The sequence below is a fragment of the Corvus moneduloides genome, chromosome 21 (genome assembly GCF_009650955.1).
Source record: "Corvus moneduloides isolate bCorMon1 chromosome 21, bCorMon1.pri, whole genome shotgun sequence".
NCBI classification, from domain to species: Eukaryota; Metazoa; Chordata; class Aves; order Passeriformes; family Corvidae; genus Corvus; species Corvus moneduloides.
In genome coordinates, this window is record NC_045496.1 from 1,015,939 (window position 1) to 1,031,780 (window position 15,842).

The 15,842-nt window shown below is 51.9% G+C and overlaps 1 protein-coding gene across 4 annotated transcripts in view; it reads left to right on the forward strand.

Moving 5' to 3' along the window:
- Positions 1 to 15,842, forward strand: part of NR6A1 (nuclear receptor subfamily 6 group A member 1) — a 76,758-nt gene that overhangs the window by 45,304 nt on the left and 15,612 nt on the right. For 3 of the 4 annotated variants that reach the window (XM_032130783.1, XM_032130784.1, XM_032130785.1), the window contains one exon: positions 12,085 to 12,315. In XM_032130783.1, the coding sequence (XP_031986674.1) occupies positions 12,085 to 12,315 (231 nt within the window). Of the gene's footprint in view, positions 1 to 5,356; positions 5,458 to 12,084; positions 12,316 to 15,842 lie in introns of those variants that run through there. The other variant, XM_032130786.1, reaches the window with a different exon arrangement.

Here is a 15,842-nt window from a genome sequence, read left to right on the forward strand (position 1 = left end):
TCCCGGTGTGCCCGCCCCCGCCGTGCCGCTCGCCGTGTCCTCGGTCGGCTGCTGCCCTCTCCCGTCCAGCGCCGGCCGCACGGACCCGCGGGGACACCGAGCGGGGGCCGGGCCCGTGGCCGCTGACCCCACAGGAACCCTGCAGCGTAGCACGTGTTACACTTGCTGTAAAGCCCAAGGATGCGGATCCGTCGATGTTTTCTCTCTTCCCACAGAATTCAGGCGTTTCTCCGTGCCTGGTGACAGCCCTGCACAACAGGGATGCTCGGCCTGTGCTCGGCATCGCGGCCTCGTCCCACACATGGCCCGCGTCTCTCTGTGCTGTCACCATGTGCCACCTCCCCGTCCTTCTGGAGTCTCACCAGGGTGTAGGAGGCATGGAGCAGCCAGGACATTCCCAAACGGGACTTTCACCAGCACCTAATGATCCAAAGAAGCTCCCAAGCCGCTGCAGTCACAGCAACGTGTTGGCTGCAGTTGTAATTCTGAAGGTTTTTTCTTCGTTTTGCCATCTGACCTGAAATTCGAGGAAATGTCCTCACTGTCTGTTTGTTTTTCCCTGGGTATTCAAAAAATTGCTGCTCACCACCAAGCTGGAATTTGTAAATACTGTCCAGAATTATAATAACTACAGTTAGAATAACAAACTTGGTCTGTTGTTGCTATTATTAAAAACACCAGCAACTGCAGCAGACTGGGGTAGCTGTGTGATCACAGTTTGTGTAAGTCAGGCATAAAATCATCTTTTGGCTTTTCAGTTTATCACTTTAATGCACAGAACTTTTCCCACCTCTTCAAACCTGAGAGATACTCTCTGCCTCCTGGCCTACAGGCCTCTCCTCTGTTCCTGCATCCTGCTAAACATCATTTCTGCCCAGGTTTGGATGAAGAGATTTGGGCTCATTTGTGCCCGTGCTGGCTGATGGGTGCGCTGGTTCTGTCGGTGGGACACGCCGGGACAAAGCCCCGCTGCTGCACCTGCTGTGGGCTCTGTGCCTGAATATCGACCCCTGGCAGAAACAACTGCCCACAGGAGGAGGTGCAAGGGTCGGATCTTGCCCTGGGCCGGCTGCTGCTCCAGCCATGCAGTGCTCGGGGCTCTGTGAGGCTCTCGCTGGTAACAGGGGCCCAGCCCAAGGACTTCCCCGTGTTTTCCAGTATGATCTAATGCTGTGCGACCTGATTTGGTTACTGGGAGTTACAGGAGATGCACTCTCAGAATGGATGGAGCCATCCCATAGGAAGGGAATGGAGCTCGATTGCCTCCTCATAGAAATGTAAAGCTTCTCCCTTTGCAATTCTCCTTTCTTGTACTTTCCCACTAAGGCAGTAAAGCCATATACTTCTCATGCCTACAATCCCATTTGTTTTCCTTTTTTCCTCTGAAGGCGACCTCTCTGAGGAGCCCTTAACCTCCCCCCTGCCTTTTCCTCTGTTACACAGAGCTGCTTTCTGCAGTTTGTCACCCACCAAGCGAGGTGCAATGAAACGCTGCTTGTAACTGCTCAATTGACTGGGACGGCAAATTCGGTAGCCAGGCGAATAAAAATATAAATAAACAGATAAAACCGGAAATTGATAGAAGGGTTCAATTTATACAATGACCTATCAAACTAGTAAGAAGGAGAAAATTGCTTAATTTTATGTGCACCAAGTGACCACCTTCACTAGAATTATTAACACCACACTCCTGGTATGTTTAACACCAGGGAGGAGAGGAATTACCCGATCTGTTGTTAAACCATTATCACAGAACAGCTCAGACATCAGGTGGATGTTTATTATCATTCTTTGCAGTTCCTTCCATAGCTCCTCTAAGCAATTTTATATTAATTTAAAAAATTTTCTCTGAAATAACTGCATGCATCGTGAGTGGAATAGACCTTTTGGGGAAAGTACACGCTGTGTTTACCTCCAACCAGTTCTCTCACTGCAGTGCCTGAAAGCAGTAACATCCACAGTACTGAGGCTGTTGAGATGTGTTAATCTGAATTTTTATCATTTATTCAGCTACATTTGCAAACCAGGTTGGTTCTGCTTGCGGGTGCTTGGTCTCGATCCCCAGGTTCCTGTGCCTGCTGACCCGCACGGGCTCAGGCGCTGCACAGCAGAGGTGCTGCCGGCGGCACCGTTGTTGGTAAAATGAAAACTAAGCCAGGAGTCGGGTATTTCCTTAGGATCTGTTTGTTGCTTGAAATCAAATCCCCTTGTAGTTTGGTCCGTGGCCAGCTCAGTGGTGTGGGGGCAGCCCTGGGTTTGTTGCCTTCAGCGCCAAGATGTGCTGGGTTTTGTTATCCTCAGCCCGGACTTTGTTCCTGCCACAAAGGGGCTGATGGCTCAAACTGCAGGGACACAACAGAGCCCCGATTGTCATGAAAATGGGCAAAGCCTCGCTGAAGCACGGGGAATTATGAAACTGTGGCCGTGGGTGGGAGAGCAAGAGCTCAAGGAACGGCTGCCCCTGTCCTGGGGGGCCACACAGCTCTGCCAACCCTGCTCTGCCCAAATTTGGGGTTTTCATCAAAGATTTTGGGATCGGCTGTGGCAGGTGATGGTATTGGCAGAGAGTGTCCTGGGAGACCTGTGCTGGGGTGGACTGGCACTGTTCTATCCATTTTGGTACTGGCTCATGACACCAGTTTGTCTCCGTATTTCTGAAAAAGTCACATCTTTTGAGAATTCCTTCCCCTTGGAATGGTGGTCTCATGGCACATGACCAGGGAGCACCCGGGGAGAGGAGCAGTACCTCCTCTTGCTTCCTGTGCTTGTTCCTTATGGCTTTAACATCAGGACAATAAATCCCTTGCAGGCAGCAGTGGCACTTGCCCACTTTTTGGCAATGCTTTTGGCTTTTTCTGTTACGAACTGGTGTCATTCTAAAATCTTAGATGTTGGTTACAGCAGCATCAGGTTTTTCTGTCTGGGGTGGGAATTGGCTGATCCAGGCTCAAATAAGAACCAGCTACTTTCTTCTTCCTTTGCCCAGACCTGCTGCAAGGCTGTTTGGGTCAGACAACAGAACTCATTTTTCATGTCTTTGCCTGCCCTCTGCCCATTCCCAGTTGGCCTCTGATTTTACAGAACACTTTCAGATCTCTGTAATTATTTTCTGCCTGTAAGGATTTATTATGGATAAATTGACGTGTATTTAATGTGAGTAGTGAATAATTCGGAAGATTTGGGTTGTTTGGGCAATTATCATTTTTCCCAGCCAGGTTTTGTCTGTAACTGCAGTTTCAGAATTAGGAGGGGGTTTTTTTGGGTTTGTTTTGGGATTTTTTTGGTGTATCTGTTTTGGGTCCTAACAGCAGTTGTGGGAGCAACTTTGTGTTATCTCAAGATTAAGTTGCTTTATTTCAGCCTGCTGTGTCCACACCACGCTGCAGCTTTACAAAATAAGCATTCTGCATTCTGGTCACACTTCTCCAAGGGGTGCCGGGAGGCAGCGAAGGGCTCACATGGGATGAAGAATGTGGAGCTTTGGGAGCAGCACAATTGCAAACAGCTGTGTCAATAGTGCAGCCAGGGCTGGCTTACCTTGGCCATGCACTGCGAGGGCAGTGGCACCATTCCTCACCCAGCCCGGGTTTGGTGACTGCCACGGTGAAAAAGGAGAGGTCAGTCCCATGAGGGTCTCAAGGACTGACACGGAACTGCACAGATTTACAGCATCAGCAAAGCAGTGCGGGGTGGGCTTGTGACAGTTTGCCCCTGCAAATGCACCTGTTGTGCAGAAATGCTGGGTTAAAAACAGGATTATGAGTAGAGAGAATCACAGAAGGGTTGGGGTTGGTGGCCGGATCCCCTGCCCAAGCCGCAGATCCCCTGCCCAGCCGGAGCAGGGTGCCCAGGCTGCCAGGACACCACTGAGCTCTGCCCTGCATGCACACGAGGTTACTTGCATTGCTGGATGTCACCAGAAAGCAATGAAATTTCAGGCTTGGGATGGAGTGAAATATGACCTCTTTTGTTGCCTCTGTGCCTTGTTTATTCTAAGCCAGCCATTTCTCAGAGCGCGGTTGGGCGCTGCGGTCCTCAGGATGAGGAACAGAAGCAAACTGTGGCTTTTGAGACATCCAGACATCTGGAGGACAGCCTGGATTGGGCATCAGCAGAAATGCTCTTGAGCCTTCCCTTAAATGCTGTGGTGTGGTGAGTGTTGGTTTGGGCTGGTCAAGCACAGCTGAGCACCAGGACAGTTTATTGGGCACTAAGGACACACTGTAGCCCAGGCTGAGTTCATCCCAGGGGGAGATGAAGGGGCAGAAGAGCTTCATGAAAGCATTTTCTGGTGCAGACATACATGTCTGTGTCTGACAAAGGGCTCACCACGATCAGTGCTGCCTAGTGGTACCTGTTTTGAGGTGGGCAGCTAAATCAGTCATGGATTTACTGTGTTCCATTTTAACTCCAGCATCCCACTTGTGCAGACCCCTGTGAGGAGGACTCCAGTCCCCTGCCCCATAGTGACCACCACCAAGGCAGCACCCGAATTCCCAGTCCTGGGGGAACTGGGAGTCTCAGTCCATGTTCACAGTGCTCTGCCAGGCCTGGGCATGGGAAGTGGCTTCCTTGAGGGCACTGGCCTGAGCATTGTGAGCTGTGCCTGTTGGCTGGTACTGCCTGTGTCTGTACTGCTTTTCACTGGTGATCAAAACTAAACATAAGTTTTTTGCCAATACTTGTTATCAGTTCAAAGAAATAATTTTCATAGAGTCACAAAATCTCAGAATGATTTGGGTTGGAAATGACCTTAAAGCTCATCTTCTTCCACACCCTCCCATGGGCAGTGACACCTCCCACTGGGCCAGGTTGCTCCAAGCCCTGTTCAGCCTCACCTTGAACACTTCAGGGATGGGGCAGCCACAGCTGCTCTGGGCAACCTGTATTTTCATACTGGGGATCCCTGGATGTTGTTGATGCGTGTGTTGGTGGTTCCTGTTTCACACCGCAGTGAACAGCTCTCTCACGTTCCCTGGGAAGTTGGTGAAAGGACTGCGCAAAGTGGTGGCCAGTGATAATGGCTGGTGGCCAACGGCTGGTGGCAAATGGCCAGTGGTTGGTGGTGATGGCCAGTGTCTGATGGCTCGTGGCAACTGCCCAGGCTATGCCTCGTGGCAGGGGCAGCGGTCAGTCGGTCGGTCTGTCAGTCGGTCGGTCGGTCTGTCGCTCAGTCTGTCGGTCAGACGATCGGTTTGTCAGCCGGTGTCTCGCTCGGTGTCTCGCTCGGTCTGTCGCTCGGTCTGTCGCTCGGTGTCTCGCTCGGTGTCTCGGCGGGGCGGGCGGGGGCGCGGCCCCCCGCGGGCCGGTGCGGCGGGGGCGGCGCTGACATCACGTCGTTAGCATAGGGCGGCCCGCGGCGGCGGCGATGGCCGAGCCGGGCTGCCCGCCCGCCGCCGCCATGAGGCGGCCCTAGGAGCCGGCCGGGGATGAAGCGGGACTCGACCTGCATGGAAGGTGAGCGGGGCCGGGCCTTTGTCCAGGCGGTGCCGCCGGAGGCTGCGCGGGCCCGGGGCCGCCGCCCCCCGGCCGCTCCCGGGCCGGGGCCGCCCGTCCCGGTGCCCGCGGGCTGCGGCGTGCGGGGCTCGGACCGCGGGCTGCGGGACTGCCGGGAGAAGGAGCCGTGCGGGCTTTCCCCTTTTCCTGCCTTTTCAGGGCTCCCGGGGCGCGGGGGCCGGGCAGCGTAGCCCTGGGCTGCGAGCGGGATTATGCAATTAAAAAAAAAAAAAAAAGGGCATTAGTTTGTTTTGTGGCTTAATTTGTTTATATTTTAAACTTCCTAATCCCTCCGACCATCTGGAGGAGCTTTTTTTGGTATTATTAATTATGGATAGTATCGGGGTCACGGAGGCGCTCGGTAGCGCGCGCCCACCCTCCCGGCACCGGCGCTGCCCCCCCCGGTATTTGCAGCCTTTTTTTCCTCTCTGTGACTGAAGATAGCGGTAAAGCTCATCTTAAGAATAAGAATGAAATATTTCAGGAGAGAACATTGCGTGTTTGGTAACACACGTTGAACAAGTCACTGTTTCAGTCGTGTCCAGGCCCTGCTCCCGCAGCCCGGACTGCTGGAGGTGGGGTTAGTTTCAGATTTTCTTAATTTGGCATCGTTCTCAGTGGTTGCACATCTAGACAGCTTCAGCAGGGCCAGGAGAGTAGGTTTTAGGGCAGGTAAGTCAGGTCCTCATCTTACCGCTTTGTAATGTATCAATTAAAAAAAAACCCACCCTAGTCTAACCCAGTCGTTAATTCAGAGCGTGCGGCCGCGCCGGAGCGAGGGCAGGGAGCTTTATTTTGCTAAAATTGGATCAGCGAAAGTTGATCACTTGGGAGAGCGACTAAACTCGGAGTAGGTCTGTGAGCGTGGGCAGCGCGACCGAGACCCTCGTGCCTGTCCCCAGCTGCGGTCCCGGCCATCGGGCACATTTTGGTGTGCGGGCTTTTGTTCCAAACTCTTTGTGCAACAACTGGCTGGAGTGAAGGATCCGTCCTCTCCCCGTCCCGCACAATGGAGCGGGGCTCGGGTCCCGCAGCGCCCCGTGTCCCTCGGCAGCTCCGGCCCGCCGAGACGTGGGGTCCATGGGGCGCGGGGCTGGTGTCGGGGTGAGGCAGCGGCGGGGCCGGGGCTCCCCTGCCCGGGAGAAGTTGCATTTCACAGATGAGTTTTTGATATGCAAATGGAGATGTGTCCCAGGCAGGGGAAGGGTGATGGGTTTCATCAGCTGCACGCTCTTGATTTATACCGAGCCGAGAAGGAGCAGCTGATGATTTCTGGGGATTTTCTTTTGATTGTACTCTGCTTGGGCAGAAACAGAATCAGGGTGGAATAAGACCGTGAGTTTGGGATTTCATTACTGGAAAGGGAGAGCAGAGTGAGATGGCACTGGCCATTCCTCTAGTGTAGCATTTCTCCTCTTTTCTTTCCAGTACTCGCTGCTTTTTAAAATGAGACTCTCTGTGTGTAGAACATCTTTTTACAGTACAGAGAATAAGGTTGCAGGCTGCCTCTTTCTTTCCCCTCCTCTTTTTTTTTTTTTTTTTTTTCGGGGGGCTTGTCTATTTAAATTAACCTTTCTCCCAGCTGGGCACACAAATGTTTTTGTTTTAGTTCACAGAGGGTTAATTCTATTCAGCTCTCACCATGGCCGGCCTGATCCGGGGCAGCACAATCTGCTCTTTGAGCTGGGCTGGCCAGGCAGGACGCGGAGCCTTCGCCCGCCTCCAGCGTGGGGTAGGACCCCCATCTGCGGGGTCGATGGGGAGCAGGAGCGGGACGCCCCGGCCCTTTGTGCGCCCGGCCACGGGCTCTGCCGCCGAGCTCACTGCCGTCCCGAGCAGGGGCCAGCGCACAGAAAATTTAATCCCTGTGTTCATCGATTATAAGTTTAAAAAAAAAGGCCCCTGAAGCAAAGGCGCCTGGTTTGGGGGTGGGCTTGTTTGGACAATGCAGCGCTCCACAGTGAAGGGGGAGTTCCTCCAGTTCTGGGGTTTGAATTTCACAGGATGGTTTTCTTGGAACTAAAAATTGACAATGAAAAACATCGTTAGGAAAAATAAAGGGAAAAAGAAACCCCAACATGTTTGTTTGTGTTTGAGGCATCATCAGAGGAGGGAGGGGAGTGAGATGCTGTTGGGATTTAAGTAACACATGTATGAGATCTCTCCCTCTGCCCCCCTCCCCAAACAGCTGGTATTTAGCAGCCTGAGATTTAAACCCAGCTAAAGGGTGCTGCAGGCAGCTGCAATAGGGTCAGTTAATCAAGAAGCACATAACTGGCACGCAGCTGAAAAGATGTTAAATATATTAATGAATTGCAGTGCTGAGTGTTGCCTGTAATTTCTTTTCAGCTATGTAAGATTTTCTTAAGCTGTAAATTCACATTCTGTTGTATAAAAGGGAAGTTTTGCCGGCAGCAGCTTTCTGCATTCTCCCTCTTGCTTTCCAGCCAGGCCAAATCCCAGCACGGTCTGTCCTGGGGTTTGGGTGAGGGGTTGTGCCTTCACTTTTGGCCTTACTCTTGGAAACAAAGTCTTTGTTTCTCTTCCATGGTAAAGCACCGATATGGAAAATCCCACAAGCCGGCTGCACCAACACACCGTCAGATTTCCCAGGTAAATCTCACAGGGAGCTGTAGTTGCTGTAGAGTTTTAAACTGAGTCTCCAGGGGTGGGTGTGACCCCCTGGCAGCCTGGGGACCTGCAGATGCAGCCAGCTCCTGGTCCCCTCCCGGAATGCGGCAGTGCCGCTCCCCCATTCCCAGCACCGACGGCGCTTCCCGGTCGCCTGCTCGGGGTGTTTGTCCACAGGAGTGGCACAGGTGGGAGCAGTGACAGGGGCGTGCTGGGTGTGTGTCCCAGTGCTTTAATTTATTTGCTGTGTATTTTAGAATCTCATTCACGTGCTGTAGTGCTTTCTGTATGGGTCTTTGCCATGTGTTTCAGCAAGATCGTAAGGTATTTCCTTTTGGAAATTCATAGGAATGTTATTTAAAAAATTATCAAGACTGCTCATTTTGCTGAGGGGAAAAGCAAGTTTCCTGAAAAATTAAATGTCTTGCTTTTACTGTTTATTTTATAAAACATAGACGAGAGGAGATTTTTTCTCTTTTTCACTCCATCTTGTGTGATTCTTGTGTAACATCATCATATTCTTGGAGAATTTACATTGTATGTGGTATGAAACCTACCATGACCTCTGAAAACAATACATCCTTTAATGTGGCTTCGGGGAGGGGCTAGCAAGGGAGTAGCCATAAAAATCTTCAGGGTTCAAGATGAGGTTGAGATTTTTGTGAGTGCTTTTGTCGTAGCAGCAACTGTTTGATTTAGTGGCCCCTGCTACAATGGGTTGGGAGAACAAAGCCAGAATATCCCGTGTATGAGTTTGTTAAATGTAAGACTCATCAGGAAAATTGGGGAGGGCGGCAGGGGGAAGCTTCCTCAGCTCTCTCTCTGAAATAAAACAGGTATTTGAAAAAAATTCTTATCAATTGCTTTTTGTCTTAATCTGTGTTGCGGTGTGTAGCTTTTGAAACCAGAGGAATCAGTGAGACAAGAGGTGACAGAGACAGGGAGGAGGGAGGGCTTATTTGCTTAAAAATGGCTATTCTTATTATCTGGTTTGATATTCTAGTGAAATTTCAAGGTTAAGGGAGTTCAGAGCACCCTCAGTGTAAAACTGCTTTAGATTTGCTTGTGCTTTACCATTTCTGTGAAGTTCACTGTGGTTCTGCCCCACCTCTCCCATCCTTCACCCACACCAGGCATTACATGGGGTGAAAACTGGCAAAGGTCAGGAGCAGCAAACCCGTGGGCACAGGGGAGCAACGTGGGCCTGGCTATGGTCCCTGTAGGATTTTTTTAAAGATCTAAACCTCTAAGACTTTCTATAGGCCATCATTTTTCATCTCCCAGTTTTGTTTGAGCGAGGTTTGTGGGGAGCAGGGACACCTCTGTGGTCCCTGGGGTCTGTGTCTTTGTTCACGGTGTGTGCCGCTGCTCGACGGCGAATCTTAATCTGGAAACCCAAGGAACGGTTTCTGCTGGAGGTGTGTGCAGTTCCTGTGGCCAGGGGGCCATTCACACCATCTCGCCCTTCGACTGGGGAGATGGGGATGGCAGGGGAAGGATTCTGATTCCTCCTCGCTTTAATCATCCAGGCTTCCCACATTGGCTGGGTGACGGCCCTATTCTTCCCACAACAAAAAAAGCTGTGCCTGGAAATGAGCCCTCACTGACATCCTCAGCTGCGGCTTCTCGGGTGAGGAGGGAGCCCAGTGAGCCAGCCCCGGGGGCTGTGCCGTGGTGCTGGAGCAATCCAGGGTGTCCTGCCTTCAGCCATGTGAATGCCGGTGGTGATTCCCTGGCTCCCTGGTCCTGCCTGGCCGTGCCTCCCCGTGCCCAGCGGCGAGTCCAGCCATTGCTGCTGACCCCGGGATCCCCCGGCACCCGGGATTTATGGCACTGCTGTGGGAGTAGGGGGAGGGCCAGGAGTTAATCTGAGGCTGAGCTAAACCCTGCAGATAGAGGACTCCTCTGTCCTGGCTAATCCCTGGCCCCCTCCCCGCGTTTATCAGATTGCTGAAGGTGGAGATTATGCACTTGGTGACTACAAAGTCATGTTTAGTTGCCTCCCTTCAGAGATGCTTAGATAGCCTCGCTCCTGATCTGTACCCACATTCCTTTGGGTTCAGCACATACCTGAGGTGGTCTGTCCTGTAAAACTGGGAATGTTTTGGTGTGAATCAGGAATGTTCCTTCACTTAAAGTTTGTGTTTCCTTTGGTCATCCTCTTATTTTAATGTTTATAACAGTGAAATTTGTAGAACAGTGCAAATGTGCATGCTGTGCATAGCAAACCTTTTAGAGATTAACACAGATTGGTTCTGGTTTCTACTGCGTTTAAGCTCTGGAGAAAGCTGCTTGTGAGTAGGAGCAGCTGGTTTAGATTTTTGCTTGGCTTGTGTAACTGAAAACTGGTTTAATTTCTGATCCCAATACATTTGGCTCATTCATTTCTATTGCATTCACATGTTCTGCAGCAGTAAGAAGCTACACCCTGGTTTGTCAGCTTGCTTGGGCTTTACTGAGGCTGGAGAAGACTTCACTGTGACTCCTACCTCCTGCTGCTCCAAAAATCCATCCCGTAGATAAACACCTTTGTCTCAGAAAACTCCCTGGTCAAATCTAAATGAGGAAAGTCAGGCTTGATGTTGTCGTGCTGAAGTGAGTTTGACTCAGCTCATCTTCACAAGCCAGTGCCATCCAAAGGCTGGGTTTTTCAAGGTCTATATCCAAAGGGGAGCAGTGGGTGTGGGCAGCACCCCAGGCACGGTGTGGGTTTGTACAGCTGTGTGTCTGCCCAGTCTGAGCTCCCTGTTGGCAGCCAGTGTGGCTGGTGGGCGAGGGAAGCTGCCGTGCCCTGCTCTGTCCCCAGGCAGCCGCAGAGAGCCGGTGCCACCTCCCAGGTCCTGCCTCAGTCGTGGGTGTTTCTGCCCTTCAGGCCAACAAACACCAAAAACAACCTGGTTTAACCAGCATCCCTAGGAAAGGTGTGATGGAGTGAGAAGCAGCCGAGTGTTCCCTGGCTCAGCCAGGGTGATCTACTCATCTGGGTGATGCTTGCTTGACATTTGGGAAAGCAGCCCCATGGAGAATACTGGAATACTGCAAATTTGTGTGTCCCTGAATGTACTTGAATAGCTCCCACCTTTGCTGTGCATATCTGTTTGCAACTTTTGGGATTTTAATGGGTTAAAACACAAGGTGGGGGCTGGAGGCAGCTTGGCCTGGCATGCAAGGGGTTAAACTGTGTTGGGCTGTGAAACATCTGCTACAGGAAAAGCTGCTGGTGTGACTCGCTGACATTATTTGAAGCGTAGCTGACTGTTGGTTGAAGCAAGGTTTAGGCCTCCCTTTGCAGTATGAGGTGATGATATTCTTGGTTAACTACCTGTGTCTCTTCACCATCATTTACTTCTTCCCTTCTGTTTGACATCCCTGTCTGGATCTCACTGAGCCAAGCATCATCTCTGCTCTCTCTCTCAGGCAGCGTTAGAGTCTTAAAATACTGAATTTAATGTGACAGCTCCTGTTGTGGAAAGCCCTGCAATTTACATTTTTAGCCTTCCAAAGATTTGGAAAAGGATCAGTAAAATCACATCACTGTGGCTTAACTGTACGATTAATGATGTTCTCTTGGGTTCTGGGCAGTGGCTTGTGCAGTGGGGCTTTTGAAGCCTGGAGGTGTCCCTGGACTCTGAGATGTGACAGGATTTCACAGTCTCTGGTGTCTGCCAGGTTTCTGTATTTGCACGCCCCGCTCTGTGCGGTTCAGGTGGGACATTTTAGACCCCTTTTTTCCCCATTAGATTTCTGTTCGTCTCTGCTAAGAGCAGCAGGAAACTCTATGGAGGCTGCTGGGGAGAGCCCCAAGGGCCCTGCCTGGCTGTGGCAAAGGGAAGGATGGAGCTGCCCCTGCAGTGCTGCGTGATGGATCTGCACGGGCTGGCAGTGACTGCCCCTCAGTCAGACTGACCTGACAAAAGCTGCGGGCTCCTCCTCAAAGCCTTTCCTCTTGCCTTGCAGATGAGCGGGTGGATCAGCGAACCTGCCTGATCTGCGGGGACAGGGCCACGGGGCTGCACTATGGGATCATCTCCTGCGAGGGCTGCAAGGGGTTCTTCAAAAGGAGCATCTGCAACAAGCGGGTGTACAGATGCAGCCGGGACAAGAACTGCGTCATGTCCCGCAAGCAGCGCAACAGGTGCCAGTACTGCCGGCTGCTCAAGTGCCTCCAGATGGGCATGAACCGCAAAGGTAATGGGCACGGGGCTCTGTTGGGGGAGGCACACATCGGGGCCAGGGATAACAGTGGGGGCTGCCCTTCCTTCAGCTGCCATCTTGTATTGCAATTCTGCCTCTAAAACTCTCAACCAAAAAAAAAAAAAAAGCGAAACTTCAGCAAAATCAGGCATGGATTAAAAATGATGCACAGATACTAAGTTCTGAGCAACTTCATTCCTGTATGGAGGAACAGTCTGTATGAATTGAAAGCAGGTATAAATATTTGGAGAATATTTGTATTTATGCTGAGCAAAGTGGTCACTATTTGCATGCTTCAATCTACCACTGTGGCATAAACTAAAGCATTTAAACAGGCTTTTGGAATCCCAAGAGATCTGAGCCAGGCATTACCTGTTTGCTGTCGTGGGAACTTAGACCAGCAGCTGCTGCCCAGGGGTGAGGTGTGAGGGTCTTCACTGACCACCTGCTCTGGTTGAAACAGTTGGGGTCTGGGTTAGGGACAGCCACCCCTTGCCCCCACGTGTGCAGAGGTGACCGAATGCTGTGGTATCATCTACAGGATGGAAGGTGTGAGGTAACTCAGAAATTAGGAATAAAGAATGGACTGTGGTTGCTTTCAGTGTCATGTCTCTACTCTTCACTCCAATCTTTTGTGTATTTAACCTCTGGAATTGCTGTTACCCCTTAAAAGCAGGGATTCCTTGGTTTGATGGCACAAACAGGAGCTGACGGTGCTCCCCTGGCCGTGCAGTGAGGCAATGGAGTGATCCTTCATCCTGGTTGCCGAACCCCAGTGTCACCACATGGTTTTAGATGTGGCTGTTTATGGCCTCTGGGCCATCGCTCATGCAAAAGCCGCCTGTCAGAGGCACTGAAACTTCCATAAATTCACTGCAAATCCACCAGGATCTTCCTTAGAAAATGCATCAGGGGCCGAGATGGGAGAGCTGGCCTCCGCCCTGGGGGATCAGGGGGAATCAGGGGGTTTATTGTGAGTCTGCATGGGGCTCGGGGCCCTCACCCGAGGGTCGGGGTGTGTTGTGGGTTTGGGGGCGGCTCGGGGCCCTCACCCGAGGGTCGGGGTGTGTTGTGGGTCTCGGGTCGGGGTGTGTTGTGGGTCTGGGGGCGGCTCGGGACCCTCACCCGAGGGTCGGGGTGTGTTGTGGGTCTGGGGTCGGGGTGTGTTGTGGGTTTGGGGGCGGCTCGGGGCCCTCACCCGAGGGTCGGGGTGTGTTGTGGGTCTGGGGGCGGCTCGGGGCCCTCACCCGAGGGTCGGGGTGTGTTGTGGGTCTGGGAGCGGCTCGGGGCCCTCACCCGAGGGTCGGGGTGTGTTGTGGGTCTGGGGTCGGGGTGTGTTGTGGGTCTGGGAGCGGCTCGGGGCCCTCACCCGAGGGTCGGGGTGTGTTGTGGGTCTGGGGTCGGGGTGTGTTGTGGGTCTGGGAGCGGCTCGGGGCCCTCACCCGAGGGTCGGGCCCTCACCCGCGGGGGCGCAGCGCCACCTGCCGGCCGCACGCCCTTCCCTGCTCCCCTTCTTCCCTTGCTTTTCCTCCTTTCCTCTTCTCTTCATTTGCTTCTTTCCTTTTCCTTCTTTCTCCAAACAAGTGCGTGAATTCCACTCACCACCGGTGTCTCTGCCAAGGCCAAGGAGGCTGCGGACAGCCCTGAAGGTCCTCAGTGTTGGGTTCTGGAGCTTTCTCTTCCTGCCCTGGTGCCCAAGTTATGGCATCGCTGGGTTGGAAAATCTCTTCCATACGAGGTCTAAATACAATCCCTTTTAAATCCAGATAAGGTGCAGAGTTCAGCATTGGTAGGAAAACCAGCTTTGAGGAGACTGGCTGTCATGCAGCCCAGGACCAGGATGGTATTCTAGAGGGTCCTTCTGTGTTAGGGAACCATTCAGATCTCTTGATGCCTTTTTGATGGACCACCAGCAAAAACATCCCTACATTTTGTTGCAGGTGTAAGCTATTGTCTGCTACAATTATGCTTTGAATTCAAAAGACCAAGACTATTTATGCCCATGGCTCATAATGTAGTGAGCTGAAGAGAAGCTTCTAAATCATAGTTAGTGGTAAAATACGTTGGAAAATGAGAGAAGTTCCCCCAGAATTCCTGTAGTTCCATTAAGTTAAAGAAACCTAAAGGGTGTAACAGCTAACAATGACAGGTTTTTTTTACATAATTCTTTTTAGCTTTTTAGTGAGAAACTGATATTTTTTATAAAGAGCTTTCATAGGAAATAAACAGCCTTGTTTGTTAAAATGAGCTTGTTATCTTGCTATATCGTAAGAGATTTACGTGATGTGAAAGGTAATCACAGTTGTTTTATATCATGTGTTTATGGCTTCTCCAGTGTGCTTAAATGAGTGTTATCTGGTGTTTGAAATAAAAATACTGGCTGTTGCATGGAGGGGATGGACTTAGTGTTAGAAGAATTAAACCCACTGCTTGTCCCGTGGTGTGGTGGTGGAAGGGTCCGTGGGCATCCTTGCCCTGCTGGTGCCGGGCTGGTGCAGTGGTCAGGCACCAGGACCCTTCCCCCAGTGCTGTGCCTTGCCCGGGTTGGTGGCTGGGGTTTGGGAAGCTGCAGTTCAGCTCCCGTGGCCGGATGTGCCTCTCCTCTGCCCTGCTGAGGCACTCCCTGAGCTGTGGGTGCAGCCTCGAGGCACACGAGGAGGATTTGAGTGAGCTGAGGATATCTCAAACCAGGCAGCAGCGTGGCTTTTCTGGGACAGAAATTTTTCCTTAAATTTTGTGTCATTTTCTGCTCCGGGAGGGCCTCCTGCAGCCCCGTGTGCCAAGCAGGGTGAGGCCATGCAGCAGCAAGGTCACCGTGCAGCTGGGGAGAGCCTCCTGCCAAGTCTGGCCAGGTCGTGGTGGGAAAGAGGTCGGGCCCTGATAAACGGGGGGACCAGCCTGGGAGGGGAGGCACACGAGGAGCAGGGCTGCCACTGGCCTCTGCAGAGACAGGCAGAGGGAAGAGGAAGGCAGAGAAGCTGCTCCAGGTTAATCTCCTTAACTGGGCTTCACTGGAGCTCCCTGGAAATTGCTTAAAGAGCCTTAAAAATGCAGCTGCTGTACTGAGAAATGAGGCTGCCTCTCTGAAACGCAGCTGTGCAGCTCATCCTGGTAACCTGAGTTTTAAACGACGACTTTCCAAGTGACCAGCAGGGTCAAACATCCCCCCTCCGTTTTCTGTAGTGGCTGTAGATGTGACTTCTGAAGTGACAGCAGGGTTAGCAGTCACCAGTGCAGTGCTTTGTGTCTGTGTTGGTAGCAGCACTGGTCAGTGGACTCTGGCTCGTGGTGCTTTACAGGGCTGTGGACAGTGGAGTTAGATGTGCAGGCCTCCACATCTCATTTTCCAGCAGTCCTGGGCATTCATTGGGTTATTTCCAGGGGTCAAATAGGGTTCCTTACCGTGTGCCACTTCTCAAATTATGCTGGAATTAATTGTGATAAAGGATTGCTGTTTCTTCATTACCTGTCCCTCAAGGAGCACATGAAGAAACTAAAGTCCCAGAGTAGTGCTTGTAGCC